The 17,629-nt window shown below is 37.3% G+C and overlaps 1 protein-coding gene across 2 annotated transcripts in view; it reads right to left on the reverse strand.

The window, feature by feature from the left end:
- Positions 1 to 17,629, reverse strand: part of TMEM120A (transmembrane protein 120A) — a 499,311-nt gene that overhangs the window by 323,760 nt on the left and 157,922 nt on the right. For both annotated transcript variants that reach the window (XM_044067697.1, XM_044067688.1), the window contains exon 2: positions 17,217 to 17,335. In XM_044067697.1, coding sequence (XP_043923632.1) covers positions 17,217 to 17,335 — 119 coding nt within the window. The remainder of the gene's footprint in view (positions 1 to 17,216; positions 17,336 to 17,629) is intronic.

Genomic DNA, 17,629 nt, shown 5'->3' on the forward strand with positions numbered 1-17,629 from the left:
TCCTTTTATTCTACACTGAAAAACAAATGACAGCAAATGAAGTACAGGCACAGACATCCAACTTTTTTCAGTACCTTACACATCTACATATTACTTTTTTCGGCATGAGAGGGGCTTGGAAACGAGCCGGTTCTCCTGTTCGGAATGTGGTTGAGATTATACGCAAGTACCAAAGATACAGATTTCAGTATATTTGTTTTTATGAAAAGTCAAGTTTCAGAAAATTCATTAGTCTGAAAATGACTGTCAATTTATCACAAGCAGTGATAAAACAGGTGTCCAGCTTTCTATTTGCTTTATTTATCATAAGGCTGTGTTCATAGATTAGCTTTGACAAACAATGATACTTGTGAATGTAAATAATGACGCACATACTCCAATTTCCAGAATTCAAAGTTATTTTACTTTTTATATATATTCAACTCAAACCTGGCATCTCTGGCCTTTTACAATTCTTGGAACAAGTATCCCAGGAAAATCTCATGCTGCTCAGAAAAGCCAGATTTCCCTCTGAGGAACACTGTAGATTAAATACCTTGTTTAACAACATTTTTATTGGATTCTTGGTCAGAAGATTTCTGATGGAGAAAATGGAAGGTAATACAAAGTCTGAATACTGAGGAAGTCTACTGAAATGTAGCAGCATGTGCAAATTGCACCTGAGAATTGTAACAAAGTCATGGAGTATTGCCCTTAATACAACAGAAGCAATGAAGGTACTGGAGATTAAGCATCATTTCTGGAATTTAACTGGAAGGTTACTTATTTTTTTGCAAGACTGAATAGGTCACCCTAAGATGCTCAAAAAGACAGGTTGACCAGATAAAAGACAAGACTGTTCAAATTGTTGATTGGATTGACAATGTTGAACAATTACTAGTTATAATGGAAGATAAAACAAGGAGGAAAAATCTTTGGAGTACTGCAGGGAGAGGGGTGGACTTGTTTAAACGAAGTAGACTAGGTTTACTAAAAGCTTTCTGGGTATCAATAAATCTAAATGACTGACCAAGAAGGATCTTGATATATGGTACAGTAAGTCCAAGGCTAGTATACAATCTACGTCCTGTTACAAAAAAGTTCAAGAGCTATAGCAGTTCTGGAAACTGGACAGACAGCCTTCAGGAGCTGGCAGCTCTGTGTTATGTGAATTGATTATTCTGATATTACTTTAGAAAAACATTCACATTTTGTTGAAGCTATTAGAACTTGATTGAATGCCATTCTAAAAGCTCCCCGGATTCAAAGAATTTTTTGTTTTGTTTTTGCCACTCCTGACAATGCAAATTGCTAAAATAAAACTTTCTATCGTGTCTTACAAAGCACCAGAAATACACTGGTTAACATTTCAAAACAGAAGGACTTTGCAAGTTCAGTGAAACTAGAGGTGAATGGGAAGTGAATGAGGAGATGAATGAAACAATCTTTACGTGGTCAGTACCTGGAGCAAGCTGGTTTGAACAATTTAATATTTCAACTTGAGGTTTATGAACAGAGTACTACAAGTGCAGTTATTTGATTACAATGGAATATAATTAGTATTTCACCATTTTAGAGTTTCATTACAACTGCTTTCATTGAAGCAAAAATGAATGCTATGGTTACACCCATTTTCCTTAAAGGATAAGCATCTACACTACAATTATAAAATAATACATTATTCATGAGAATGTAAAGAAATATGGTAAACAATATAAAAATGTTTCTAATGATGGTCTGATATGTAACTAGTCTTATTACTAGGTGACTTAATATTGTTTATTTCAAAACTAACGTGTACATAAACAGAACCGTTAAAATGACATTATGTAAAGAAGTAAAGGGTAATGCACATTTATAGTACAGTCTTAAAAATAATCATCAATAAACTGAAATGAAAGATGGTAAAGGACTATAAAAGCATTCCTAATACATCCATCCACAGTCTCTTTTTCCCCATTTATTTTTTCTTTTAAACATATGGGGTTGGGGTGTCACTTCAACAGTGAATCATCTACAGCGAAGGTTTGAAAATGTTTCCCTCCACTGGTAGAACAGGTTTAGTAATATATTTTTTTTCAGAACATGGCTATAAATATGACACTCAGAAATATATTTTCCCGTAAAGAAGTATACAACACAATGCTGTTCTTCAACTATACTTACCATGGAGACTTTGCAAGCGGAATTTAAGATATGCACGGCAGTAATGATTGTGGTTTTATTTTAAAAAATTACAGAAATGTGAAACATATACGCAATTTCCAGAGCCTTTATGATAACAAAAGGGAAATTATACACACACACACACACACACACACACACACACACACACACACACACACACACACACACACACACACACACACACAAACTATAAATTTCAAGATTTGAAATCTAAGTTTGGAGCAAGGCTAGTGTTCCAATAATGCAGCAAGCAGCTTTTGCCTCTCTACAATAATTATATGTTTTGTCTTGGGCCTGAGAATCAACCTACCAGGTGAGGAGTATAAATATATATATGCTGCTATTTTTGTTCTTTGTAATTTATTTACTAAGCTTGAACATGTATTTATTAAAATGTAGTTATCCAATATTAGTAGCATTGAATGGTGGTTAAAATAGTTAAAAGGTAAGACTAACGTCAATCTCTGCAGTCAGGCTAGTATGTCAATTATCTCACTTAAAAATAATGAATGATCACTACTCAAGGTTATTAAATAATGAAGGTTATATTGATACACAAATTTCAAAAAGGTGGTATTTATCCCCTGCACTTCTTACTATAAAGACAGACATGCAGCACTTGCCGTCATGCACATTATTTTACATAAATATTTTGCCAAATTACATTATACATTTCCACAGTGCTGAAAATGAAATTGTATATTTATTATAAAATGTGAAGGCAGTTCATGTTCTTTACAGTGCTTATTACCTAAGCACTCATCAGAAAACACCAAACTTACAGTTTAAACATGCAGATAAAACTCAGTAAAATAAAATATCAAAATAATCAGACCATATAAATTGTGCGTAACAATAAAAGAAAAAGCACATCATCATCATCATAAAAAGAAGAGTCATTCCAAGCAGTGGGCACAAGTCAGAATATCTGTTTGCATATAAAAAAAATACTAACAGTCAAACTGCTGATTCCATGTGAGAACAGGGACAGAATGCATACATCAGAGGCGGCATACAATGAAAATCTAATGTTAAAAAAAAATAAATAAAAACCTGAAAGGATCCACAGCCCATCAATGACTTCAAATGAATTAAGACATGAATGATGGATATTACATATTTATGTATTTACTGAATAAATCTCTGGAGTATTAAGAGAAAGGGGGAAGAATCAACTAGGACATCATCGCACATCTGTGTGCTGTATGTAGTTTACTATAAAAATGGCTGGAGCAGAAAAGAAGAACCAATACAGAATTAAGCAACAGTCATGAACGTTGAATGATGAATCCAGGCATTGAGCTCTGGAACAAAACACAGCACCAACACAAACAGGGACCCAAACATTGAATGACAACGGTATTGTTGCAATTTTAAGGGTTGGGCAATACAAAAACATTTTAAGACCATCCATAATGCCAAATGCAGCTATGTAACAAAGCAAGAAACTCCAGGGCCCAACCCAGACAGCTTAAATTAATTAGGCACCCAAGTTTCTTACACCACAGAAACAAGCAGCAGGTCAGACGAAACTGCAAAATTCAAGAACATCTAAGTAAGATGTTGTCCTGTTCGATTCTCAGCTAGAGCGTCTACTGTGTGAAGACATGCGTGAATGGACGTACCTTCGTTGAAGGTTGTGCGTCAGAGCTGGCAACTCGGCACGTAAAAATCTACTACCAATCATTAGCGGACCGGAGTTCCGCTGTGGCGACCCCTAACCGGGAAAAGCCGAAAGACACAACAACTAAGCTTCTTAATCAATTTCAGAGAGCAGAAAGTTAGCAAATGAAAATGTGAAATTACCCAGCAGTGTGTCCTAGGCAGTCACCTTGCCATCATTTTGGACTAGCACCATCTAAGGCTGTAGCAGATTTAATCTACTTCTAACACTAGCTTAACATTGTGCACATCAAGAATATGAAGTCTGCAATAACGGGACAAGAATATGGGGATGACTATAACTGAATCTTCAGTGTGTTTACGTTTTGTAAATGATGTTTGATAATATTATTTACAGTATTACTGTAAGCAACAAATTCATTTGATGTGATCAAAGTAAAACCATACACAAAGATGATGTATCCCACTTAGTGTCTTATCCAGTTTTTGGACCTACAAAGCAACATACTTTATAGAAGGAAACTATAGATATTTACTGGTTTCAGACCTGTCATCTGATGAAAAATCAACCCAAGTCACTTGATGGTTGTTAAGAGAAATGCTGCATACATATTCTGTAACTGGTCTACAAAGTACACATATGGAATTTCTTTTAAGGTATATGACATATTTGGCCTACTGTTAAGGGAGAAAGTAATCCAGAGAATGTCAACCTTGGGTTGGCAGATGCGACACTGGTTAAATTACAAATGAAGGCAATTTTGAAGGATGTGTCTGAATTTAAGCTAACTCCTATGGCTCGTGTTTTACGTCCTGATTACCCTATCTATGGGATACTGTAAGAGAGTTTTGTGTGATTAAAGTATGTGTATGTGTATTTGTTAGTTGATGGGCTAGCTCTAATCAATTTAGGCTTTTTATTGCTATACAGTCGTGGGTTCCAAAATGGGTATTGGCTGCAAATTCACTTACTTTATTATAACATTGTTCAAGTTCTGATTTTTGTGATGCTTTGAGTTTAATAAGAATGGCAGCACCATAAAGTAGAGAGGGTAGAAGATAAGTAGTGGCAAGTGTAATTTTAGTTGCACTGGCGAGAAAGTTTTTGGGTCTGTAAAGCATTCCTAGTTTTAGTGAGTTTTTTTTTTATACAATTTTGTATATGCAGGTCGAATTTAAGATCATCATCCACTGTCATCCCTAGTAATTTGCTATGAGAAATGACTTCAATAGTTGCATTATTACGAGAAAAGATTTAAAATTTTGTTTTTTCATAAGAGGGATTTGGAGGATAGGGGTATTTTTTGTGGGGGGGATAAGCACTGGCTGTGAAGCCATTTTTCAGCAGCTGTTAGACTCCAGAGTAATTTTTTTTTTTTTTTTTTTTTTTGGAGATGTGCCAGGTTATCAGAAATGCATAGGAGTGTGAAGTCATCCACTTACTGTATTAGGGAGGTCTGTTGTGTGGAGTGTTGATGAAAATACTAAAGAGGAGGGGACCAAGGACAGAGCCTTGTAGAACACTGGTGGTGACTGGAAGGTATGGAGAGATGGAGGACTGCCATTTTACTGACAGATACCTACTAGATAAGTAGCTTTTGAACCATAGATGAGTGAGCCGAGATAGATTTAGTGATAACATTTAAAGTAGAAGTTGACTGCAACAAACTGCGCTGAAGGCTTTAGACAACTGCAGAAATAAGGAGGAGACGAGTTTGCTAGTATTTCTAGCTTTACTGACAGTATTTACAAAAGGGCAGAAGTGCAGTGTTAGTAACTACGGGAGAGACAGAAGATGTGTTGTGTGGGGGATAGGAGTTTTTCCTGCAGCAGATATTTTAGCAATGGTTTTTGAACACATATTTTCACATACTTTGGAAAGGGCAAATAAAATTGCTATAGATCTAAAGTTAGTAGTGGCTGTTGAATACCTTTCTTGGTGTAGGGGGATAATATGTGATTTTTCCCCAGAGTGAGAGAATGTGGGATTCCTGGATTTATTGATTTTATGGGCTGAGATGGGGCAAGCAATTCTAGTAGTATTTTTCAGCCACTTCAATACCATAATGTTTACACAATCCCCAATGCAACAATCTTGCCACATTACTATGCGTTTCACTATACAGTCCTTCTGCCATTAGTATGTCACAACCAGCAACGAGGTGTGCCACTCTTTCCAATTTTGTTTTACAAAAACCTACATTTGTCTTTTTTTCCCACGTTCAATGGACTTTGTAAACCAACATGCATGCAGCCCACTATCTTCGGCCACCAATATTAACCTTTCATCTCTTTGAATTTGCCTCTCCTTAACCATTCCTGCATTTGTTCCTGATCAACATGAGGTTCTTCCAGAAGTTTTCTATACTTGCAACTGTATTTGTGCATCTTCCACATTTCTTGCCTACTCATCTGGTCCTTCACCTTATATTCTTTCTTTTGTTTTTTAGCACATTCAGTTGCTACCTGATTTTCATTTACTTCTGGTTTGATTTCCATTCCTGCTAGATACAGATATGCTTCTGCTCGATTAAGTAGAGAAGTCATCTTAGATTTATTCCCCACACGTTTCAAAACCTTCACTACATTTGGGTCTTGTGACGTCAGCAGATGTGTGGAGTACCATGACTGCAGATCTATACATGTAATCAGTTTCAAGGAGGCCCATCCCTCCTTTGTAACGAGGAATATATAATCTTGGTATGCACTGATTTTTCTAAATCATCATTTGAGGAGCATGAAAGACAGCCCTAATTACAGTCTTTATTTCTTTTATCAAAACTTCTGACTGTGTTTTATTGACCCTCTGCCGTCTATTTCTTTCATTGATCTTAATATGTCTATCAATGTCTATTAGGTCAAGCAACGCTTCTCAACTTATTTTCTTCTAAACTGAGGGCACATTTTTTTTGTTTGTTTTTCATTTCCTGCAGGCATTCTATAGAAATTTCCATCACATCTTCCTGTGGCACATTCTCTTCAATTTCATTCTGTGCCATCCGTTGCTCTGTCATATGGGAAGTCACTGGCTTATCACTCCTGAACACTGACTGCAGTTTCAACAGATTCCTGTTAGTTCCCCTGCTCTCTAGCTTCAAGTAAACATTTATATTGGTTTCCTGTGTAAGGCTCCAAAATATCTTCATATGGCACCTGACCAATTGCTTCCCGTTTCTCCGGTTTCCCCTTAATTTGGATATCCATTGCTCTATCCTGTTATGGTGCTTTCTGAATTAGATTTTCTACACGGAATCCTTCACTTTGCAGGTACTCCATAACCTCAGTTTCTATTTCTTTAACTTCTCAATCACTAATCTCCTTTTCTACTTTCCCTCTGTCTTCTTATTTTTTGCATTGTAAAGTTTTCCATGTCCAGAATCCTTTGCCTGCATTTCTCTTCAAATATCTTTGGTGCTGCTCTAATTATTTAGTTTTGCTTTCTCCTTTGCATAAACATTATACCATATTAAATCTCTTTCTTTCCCATATCCATATTTCTTCAAATGTCTCAAGATCTTCCTGCTTCCCCTTACTTTGGTGACTCACTCCATAATGCTGTGATATAACCTGTGTTAGATCTTCTACACCAAATCCTTCACTTTGCAGGCACTCCATAACTTCAACTTCTATTTTTTTTTAACTTCTACTTTACTAATCTTCTTTTCTACATTTCCTCTTTGTGATATTTTTTTATTGTGAAATGTTTCATATCTGGATGCCTTTGCCTGTATTTCTCTTCAAATTTCTTTGGGGCTGCCTTTCTTATACTGATTAATTTGGCTTTCTCCTTTACATAAATAATGCACCACATCAAATTTCTCTCTTTCCCAAGTCCATATTTCTTTTTTTATACTTCTCAAAAATCTCTAGGTTTTTGTTGTTTACATTTTCGCACTTCCTCAGATGCTTCTTTTTCCAAACAAGATTAAAGTTTCTTGATCTCTACACTGTTTTCACAAATATGTTGTATTAATGAATACAATGTTTTATTTGATGCTTCTGGCAGTTTTTCTTGTGGAAGTATTTTTCTTTCCTCTAATTTCTCTGTCAATCATTTTGTATATCGTGTGTCTGGAAATTCTGGGCTTTTTGCATAATAGTAATACATAATTTCTTGCTTATCCTCAATAGTCCACTTTATCATCTTTATGGCTCTTCTTTGGCCTATCATTTTTTGTGATTTTTATGGACTACTACTTCCTTATGCACAACAGGGAGCCATCCTCCCCCTGGGCCTGGCCCCACTGTAGGAATGTTTCTGTCATCTTTTCCAGTCCTGGCACCAGTGTGCCTACCAGGATTGGACACTTATCCTGGGTCTTGTGCACCCTGCTATCTTTTTTAATTTTTAACCTACTTCTGTCCATCAGTGTCATATTGGTGAGATTTTGTGCAAACAGGGTCCACCTCGTGAAGGTACTCATGAAGACATGAGGATGAATTCAATTTCAACAATACTACCCCTTGCTTGCTGACTTATCTCTACATTCAGACCTCTGGTTGTATACATTTGGAGATGGTCACGGAGAATCTGACATTGTTGATCTGGTAGTGAATTTGCTAGGGTCTGACAGTAGAATCCAGTCAAATAAGGAATGTGATGTCTTGAAATAATGTGGAGGGCTATTAATTAGTTGTGTAAAACGGTACAAGTTCATTCTAGATATAGGAGAGTTAGAGGTTATGTCCAACCAACTGATATTGGCATCACCTGGTAGTATTTTTTTCTCGGGGAATTGTTATGGATATGCACTGTAGGACATTTTCCAGTGTAGCTGTATTGTCGCCAGGAGGGATGTGTATTTTCAGAAGAAACAAGAAGCTCCGCTGAAATGAATTTTGGTGTTGGTTTGTTGTAGAGAAAAATGGTAGTTCATGGGAAATATTACAGCAATGCCACCACTTTTCTTCTTTGTACATTCATTGCAGATATTATTTCTGGTCAGGTGTAATTTTGGAGTCCTTTATTCTGGGTTTATGCTAAGTTTCAGTTATACCGAGAATATCAAGCTTGGCTTGGGTAATCCAAGTATGTAGTTCAGTGTTTTTTTTTTTTTTTTTTTTTTTTCTTATGCTTCTAGTACTTATTGCAGCAAGTGAGATTACAATGGTAGGGGTAAGAGCCTTGTGAGGTTATGGTAGTGTTTAGAAGGGAATTGTCTTGACATTGGTTGTATTAAATGGGGCCAGGATTAGGGTGAATGTCTCCTCCTAGGAGGATTTTAGTATACTGGGGTTTTATTGATTCTTGTTTTTTGAAGAATATTTTCCACTTCATTTTATTTTGATTTGAGTTGAAATAGAGTTAATCATTCTATACTTGATGTAAATGTGACAGGCATTATTAAATAGGTTTGATGGGATTTGTGCAGAGTTTAGGGAGGAAGTATGGACAGGTGATTGGGACAGAGTTGGAGAAATGCGGAGAGCTATTATTGAGCCATAGCATGATGAGGGATGTCTCAAGAGAAGGAGAAAAACAGAGGTACACTGAAGAGCAGCACGATTACATAAAGAGATCTGGATTTTATTGATATCAGGTAGGGGGGGGGGGGAGTATGAAATCAAGGAAGCAAAAAATTGCAGGGCTCCAAGATATTTAGTGGTGATTTTCTATGAAAGAAGAATGTCATGTTGTCCTAGTATCTTCTCTTACGTTTCTGAAATGTAAGAAATAGAGGGGGTTGAAAGGTCAGAGAATGAGGAGGTAGTTAAGACTGTAGTAGTGAGGGTTTATTTGGGGAAAGTGCAAGCTGAAGTGTAGAATAATGAATAGGTAATGCTGGGGAGGAGTTTGAGCATAAATTGATAAAAGTAAAGTAAGGTAAGGATCGTTGGGAATTATGTAAATGTTAGCTGGAAGTTGACAAATAGGATAATACAAACAGGAGTGCTTGTATGTTAGTAGTAAAGCCGTCTGGGGAGCGTTAGGGAATGGGGGTCGTGGGTGAAATGTGTATATGGAAAGTAAAATGTTAGGGAAAGAGGGGTAGGTGGAAATGGGGTACAGTGGGAGAGCAAAGCAGAGCATAGTAAGGTTGAGTGTAGCGGGCTTCCCACCTTCAGGTCAATTATTACGCAGAACAATTAATCCGTTTACAGCTGATACAGAGCAATTAACAAGGAAAGCATGAAGTACAACAGGTTTTCTTTCATTTACTGAATGCATAAACCAGGAAGCTATGGAGACTAACTGGCATATACACTGTGATTATTGGTCAAGAGAAAGGACAGTGGCCTAGTGACTAAGTGGTCATTAGAACACAAGAATGGCTGCTTTGGGGGGGGGGGGATGTCACAGCCACTTTCCAGCACAGGACAGGCATGTACTTGACTAGTTACAGTTAATACACAGCAATGCTCTTTATGTTAGAATATTGTTATTGTACAATATAAGCAAAGTTTAAGTGACAGTGTTTGAGAGTTGGCCTTGTGCAGAGCTCCAGCAATACTGGAGTCAGGGATGGATGAAGTAACCATAGGCTCTGCCTTGTGAAGGAAAATGTGTAGTTCTTTTGCTGGCTTGTGATCATGCTTAACTATAACATGTTGCTTCACTCACATATTCTTGAGCGGCCACTGCATACATTAACAAAACTTCAAATTGGCCTTCCAATATAGGTAACTGTGATGTCAAATGATCTTTTCATGCATATTAATGAGCATTTTTTACGGGTACCTGTTGATTCACTACTCCTAATGAGCAGGCATGCCTTGCAAGTCACTGCCATTCTATTCAATAATAATCTCTACATTCAAAATAACTACCACAAATATTGTTTTCCATAATCACTTTTTAGAAGTAGCATATTGCTTCTTCACCATCCTAAATTACAAAGTGAAATATCACAGCTCAGTAAAATCTACTTCCTTCTCAGGGTGCATGTATATGAACTGTACACTGCTATGCTAATTTCCCAGTCGGTTAGAAAATATGTGAAAAGTAATAAAAACATTACTGTGCAGCTTTTTTTTTGTGTAGTACCTTAGAAATACAATTCTACATGCTAATACATACCGTTCAATCAGGTATCACAGAACATTTTTAATTACAGAATAGTACTATGTTGATTTTCCATTAGACAATGTGCCAGATACATTCCCTGTTCTCCCAACTACCCTTCCCAAACCAGGTATCACACAATATTATTTATCATCACAAAATAGTGTACACCACAAATTTCCCCATCACCCCCTCTGCCCTCAAATCAGGTATCACAGAACATTGTGCATTATTACAGAACAGTGGTACACCACTTTTTAATTACATGGAGCACTAATAAAAGTTTCCATTTTCCCCCATATGTTTAATGCAATGCTCCAAATAAATTTTCCTCCATCTGACCACTCCCAAATGAGTACCATAGAAAAATGTTATGTTGCTTTCCCACTGCATAGGGCACTGAATATTTTCCCCATTCCCCATTTGTTTAATCTTGCAAAGCACAGCTTTCCAATATCATGATATAAATGGGAGTCCACTGAACACTGAAGGTTATAAAAGATCTGGGGACACAGAGGTTGACAGCAATCTCTCCTTCGACCACCACATTGCCACTGTGGTCAGAAAGTCAAATGTGGCACATCTCATTACCAAGGGTTTTGCGTCCAGGAGGAAAGAGGTCATCATCTCTCTCTACTCTTCCCTCATCAGGCCAATCAGAGTATAATGCCCCATTTGGCATGTACCTCACTAGACACATGCAACAGCTGAAAAGCCACAAAAGTACCTCACAAAGAGGATCCTAGGCCTTAAACACTTGTCATACACGGGTCTCATATCATATACTAAGAGGCAATCTCTGCTCGAGTTACAAAGCCATGTCTGACCCAGATCTGTTTTAAATGCTGCATCTAAAGAAATCCTAATCCCTACATACCACATGCTCTGTTTTAAATGCTACATCTAAACAAATCCTAATCCCTACATACCACATGCTTAAGAGACCTCAATCTCATTACCACAATCAACAGAACATGCTGGAGGGACAGGTTCATAACCCAGAGACTGCCCATGCTCTGGGACAGACTTCCCATCCATGTCAAGTAGAGCACCTCACTGGCCCTCTTCAAGAGGAATCTTGATGAGTGGATAGAAAGTTCACCCTGGGGATCACTCCACTGGCTCTGCTTGATAGAGGCACTGGGAACCAACGTTGAGTGGCACGATGCCAGGGCACTTCTATGGGCTAGGCTTGTAAAGGCTCCAGGGCCATTACCCTAGTACAAACCTATGAACCTATACAAAAGACTTGAGCAACTGAACTAGTATCTCATCTAGCAGTTGTATTAAGACTATGACACTAAATGTAGCTTACGTTGCCAGTCATGGTCAGTCAGTATTACTGGGAATACCCTTACATGACCAAAATGGCAGCACAGTAGCTAATCCAAAGGTATGGCACCTCACTTTGCAGTATGAAAAAAGACTCAGGACAATGACAGGGTAGGTCAGTGGGGATATAAACAAGCAGCCAAAGACATGAATTCCTATTCTTGGGGGGAGGGGGTAGCGGAAACTCAATACCTGAGTGACCTCTAATGGACACCAGGTCAAAGCCTCAAGCAGAGGTGGTTATGATGATCTCCTGACATTACTGCACTAGCTCCTCCCACAGCTAAGGACTCTGACCAGGCATTCCATAAATTATGGCTCCTGGTTCCATAAAACAACTCCCCAGAAGATCCCCAACTTCCCATGGCACTTATCAAGGAGTAATACAATGTTAACTTCACAGCAAATCTTCACTCTCCCAGTGAAGGTACCCCATGATGGAGTAAATGAAAGATCTGGGACTGAGCAGGTTAGGAAACCAGGGACTTGTGTGGAAGCTACGTGGCATTGTTAGTATTATTAAAATGTCAGCATGGTAGTTTCATATCGTGTCCCACAGGAGTTGTACAGTGACAGCAGAATCAAAATACCAATGGAATAAACTAAATAATGCAAGTGTGGTGTTTTTGTGTATAATAATGGGGTTCTGTTACAATGTATTGGTGCTTGAAATACAGTGATGAAGTCATTGGTGTGTTGTAACATGCGTCCCAATCAACTGTTTGCTGACTGTATTAAATCAGCTTTAGTTTCTTCTGAAAAATGAGTCTTATAGAATAAGTCGTTGTTTTCTTTTTCATTGAAATGACATTGGGACAAGTTTTAGTCCTGTGTCACAGATCTACAGGTCTGCCCTATGACAGCATGAAATGCTCTGAATCAACAAAATGCAATGCCTTGCATTTATGGGTCATCACAGCTCTGACAAAGTGCACAAGAAAGCACAAGAGAAAAAACATAATAGCACCTTCCCCAAATATCTAATCACAATATGAGCAGGTTTTTTGAAACCATACACATTATATTTGTCAAAGTCAAAAGTCAAAGTAAACTTTGTCATTTAGAACTACACACATGTAGCCTAAACAAAATTTTGTGCATCAGCTCAATTCTTGAGATTATAAAGGAAAGTGAAACAACACATACAAGTAAAGGAATAAACATAACTAACAAATACAATACTAGTCCTAATACATGCAAGAAATAGCAGAGACATTTCCCAACACTCATGTATGAAAAGAATACCCTCCCCGGAGTTAAATTAACTTCCCCTATTTAAAATAAAAACAAAACAACTTTTGAAATGCCTAAATTATTTGTCTAATATTGCACTTTAGTGAGTTAAATAATACTGACTATGGATATAATAAATAAATATTACACTTGTATAAATTGCACAAATAAATAAAAATTGACTTATGCATCCAGACCCCTGGGACTAGTGCCCGAATGAGGAAGTCTAATCACTGTAGGGTAGAATCTGCTACTGAATCTTATAGTCTTGCAGCAGAGGCTGCAATATTGCCTGCCCGATGCCAGATGCTTAAACACTCCATGTGCAGGATTGTGTGTTGTCCTGTATTATTTTGGTGGCCTTTTGAATGCTTCTTGCAGAATAAAGATATTGTATCAATGGAAGACTTGAACCTTTTACCTTCTCTGCAACCCTCACCATTCTTTGTAGCACCTTCCTTTCTGTAACTGTGCAGCTTCCAAACCACACTGTGAAGTTGCAGGTGAGGTTGTTGTCTATTGCACCTCTGTAGAAGGTGGAGAGAATATGAGGAGGAAGCTTAGCTTTTTCCAGCCTTCTTAAGTGTATAAAACTAGGGCTTTGGGGAGTGGGGCAGTGAGAGAGAGATACCTATGCAACCAAATATATCACTGAGTTGAATTAAATGCGACTTTGTTTTCCTTTTTTTCCATGCAAGTACGAAAACCACCAAGAAGGAGGTACCAATTGTCAGTAATATATTTGGTCAAGAATACTATAATTGATCTTCTAGCTAGTTAAAACTGTTTTCAATTGTAGTTTCTAATCAAGTAAGCCATCTTGCAAAGCTGATTTACATTTGTTTTGTTAATTTTACTTGTGCATTCACAAACCAAGACTTTCTGCACTAGCTAATATTTATGGCCATTAAACAGAGACACTAGGACTTCTAGGTAAATTTCAGTGCTGGAGAATATGGCCAAAATACCTCAGGATACATCACCCCAAATATTATTATTTTTCAGCTGTTAATGACATTTTTTTCTACATTTTAAAATTACTGATGACTGGTACCTCCTTCTCGGTGGCTTTTATGCTTGTATGAAGAAAAAAAAAAGGCAAAACAAAATTACATTTAATTCAACTCTATCACATATTCTGTTGTATAGGTATCTCTCTCAGTGCCCTAATCCCCAAAGCCCTAGTTTTTACAACCCACCCAGACCTTGCTCCTAAGGAATACCTCGGGGTCAGTTCATTCAGAACCTTTCTAGGCATACAAAGTCTCAACTAATATGATTGAAAATGCCCGCCCTATAACAGAGCATTCTAGCAACAGCCCAGCACACAAACAGTGTTAATTCACATGTGATGCAGGCAGCCCTTATGCAGCTGACCTATATCATTCCCTTCATTCCATGGTCTTTTGGTATCATCCCAGAACTATCCCTTACTTCCTATAGAGTCAAGCAATATATTCCAACTCCCCACCACTGCCTGTATATAATTTGATATTTTTATGTCCATCTTGATTTTTCCTACTCATACTTTTCAGTCCTGGCCTCTCCTTACAAGTAATTCACCGATGAAAAAGCAAGAAAGACAACAATTTCAAAAAGGAATAAAATGATATATATAATTGTATGGGAAAAGGCGAGAAAAAATGCTAAGGCCTACAGAAGTGGTGGTTAGGAAGTGTAAACTCTTCAGAAAAAGCAAGAAAAAAAATGTCTGACTTAAATCGCTGACTAGAAGATGTAAACGTAAAAAAAACAATAATAATAATAAATAATAATAAGAGCAGCAAGCTATAATCTTTTTCTCACAAACTTAAGAATTCTTAAATAGTAGTTTGGGAACATTTCTCTTATACTGAACTCTCAACTCTTTCTTCCACACCACTTTTCAAAAAATACCTTAAAGAATATCTTAAAACACACTGGCTATGTCCCTGCTCTAAACCTGACTAACATCTCATTCCCCATCCTGATCTCCCTATACTTCTCTGTTCTGTCAGTCTGACGCCTACCAGTGTTAACCAGTAAGCTAACCTCTAAATAGTATTTAACAAGATTTCCTTCCTAGAACTCTATGAGCTTACTTACTCAAAGTGCTAGCCCTCATCTACACTAGATGTAAACATGAGTTTGTTGTTGTCTTTTGGCTTTTCCTAGTTAGGGGTCACCACAGCGGAACTCCGATCCGCTAATGATTGGCAGTAAATTATCACAAACGCCAAGGTGCCAGCTCGACGTTCAACCTTCAACAAAGGCACGCCCATTATTTGTCTTTCGAACGCCCACCCAACCGCGGGGAGGACATGCAGACTCCATACAGAAGGCACTACCCGCATTCCAGCCGAGAATCGAACGGGAGAACCTCTTGCTGAGAGGCAACAACGCTACCGCTGCACCACAGCACTGTTAGTACATCTGTAAAAAATAAATAAATAAATACATACATACATAAAAATAAATAAAAAAAAAGTTAATACTTTTATATTATGTTTGTTTTCTGTATTAGATCTTAGCCTAAGCCTTACTAAAGGACTCTGTGTAAGTTTTTCATGTATAACCCTGTATAAGTTTTTTTATATATACAATCTAAATAATGTACTGCAAATCATGTTACTACTGTATTTAACTGTATGTTATGTCACTGCCTATGCTTGGAGCTTTTCTCCCCGGGCCTCTACTGAAAATGGACATATATCCAGTTGGACTAGCCCAGTCAACAAATGTAAAATAAATAAACAAAAATAATAAATTGTTGTGTGATGCAAAGGCTAGATTTCACAGCACCGTGGGTAAAAAAAGGAAATGCTAGTAGATTGGAAAAGTTTCAGATGTCTAGTTGCCTAATGCTTGGCCTTAGTCCCATTGTTGACAAGGATGGTCATTCTCTTACAGATAAATCAGTTATTTGTTGAACTGAAAATGGCAATTTCCCAACTGCAATGTAATATTTTATTAATTTTGAAGAAAAACATGGTTGGCAAACGACAGTCACTACACAGACAAAAGTATTTTGATAAGATGCAAGAAGTGAAGCACTTAAAACTGAGGAAAGCTTCTAGAAATGTTAACTATATACATGAATACCTCCCATTCCATACAATAAAAACCAAAAGAAAAATCTAGCAAGGACAGACTTTCCACTGTGTGATTCCTTAAACCTCTAGTATTAGAGGCATCATAGGATACATGCAAACAACCCTTTAAGGACATCAGGTGTTTCAGCTATATAGCAATTCATATCCCATGTTGCCTCTAATACAAGAGTTTTAAGGAATCACACAGTATAAAGTCTAGCTTTGCTAGATTTTTCTTTTGTTTTTTACTGAATCTTTTTACTGTGTGACCTTTTCCCCATTCTATACATGGTAACATACAACAGTGGTTCCAAGACAATTGCAGGTCCTTATTTGGCTAGGAGCACAGCTGATAAAAACTGTCAGGAAAGAGCAAAGAAGCAAAACCCAGAGGTTGTTTTAACTGTGAAAGCAACCTTCCCCAAAAATGATTTTCATTGAACAAGGAAAAAAATGTTCCAAGATTTTATTCTACTCAACAGCACGTCCTCCGTAAAACAGAGCACCAAAATAATGCAGGCACAGGTTAGCTCTACAAAAGAGAATGTGAAAATGCCAGCCTGGGGAAGGTATATACTCACTGAAGAAATAAGAATTGATAAAGTAGTGTACAACACTAATCAGTGGCAACCCTTCTAGCTCATTTAAAGCCAAATAATTGCCCTGTCTCTGCTGTATTGCATATCAGCATTAAATAACCTATTCCAATTTCTGGTCGTCCATTGCTCATTCAAAAAAATATATTCATCACTTACATGATTTACAGAGTACAGTTAACTACTACTTACGTTTTTATTGTTTCTGACAGTTCACGGAGTTTCTTCTTCTGTCGTGCAATCAGACCACTGCAGCTACCTTGAAGCTTGATCACATCTTCCAATTTCTGTTTATATAACTTGTGAGTGTCCTAGAAAAGAAAGACATAAATGCATTTCAAGATCAAACTCAAGCACTTTACCCAAACAAAACAGTGTGAAGAAGGCACGTGTAGCTAAACATGAAGAACCTGCACCAGTTTAGTACTTGGTCAGGGGGTAGTTGACAGTTAAGCTGGATTTGTTCTCTATGTAATTTTACTCTCCTATCTTTATTTCCTCTCTCCTCATATACACATTGGATTTGTTGATCATTAACTTAGGTTTCTGAGTGCTGTTTATGTGCATTATTTCATTATTCCACTACTGTACAATTGCTTACCTGC

Source organism: Protopterus annectens, chromosome 1.part0 (genome assembly GCF_019279795.1).
Source record: "Protopterus annectens isolate FY-2018-M chromosome 1.part0, PAN1.0, whole genome shotgun sequence".
NCBI classification, from domain to species: domain Eukaryota; kingdom Metazoa; phylum Chordata; order Ceratodontiformes; family Protopteridae; genus Protopterus; species Protopterus annectens.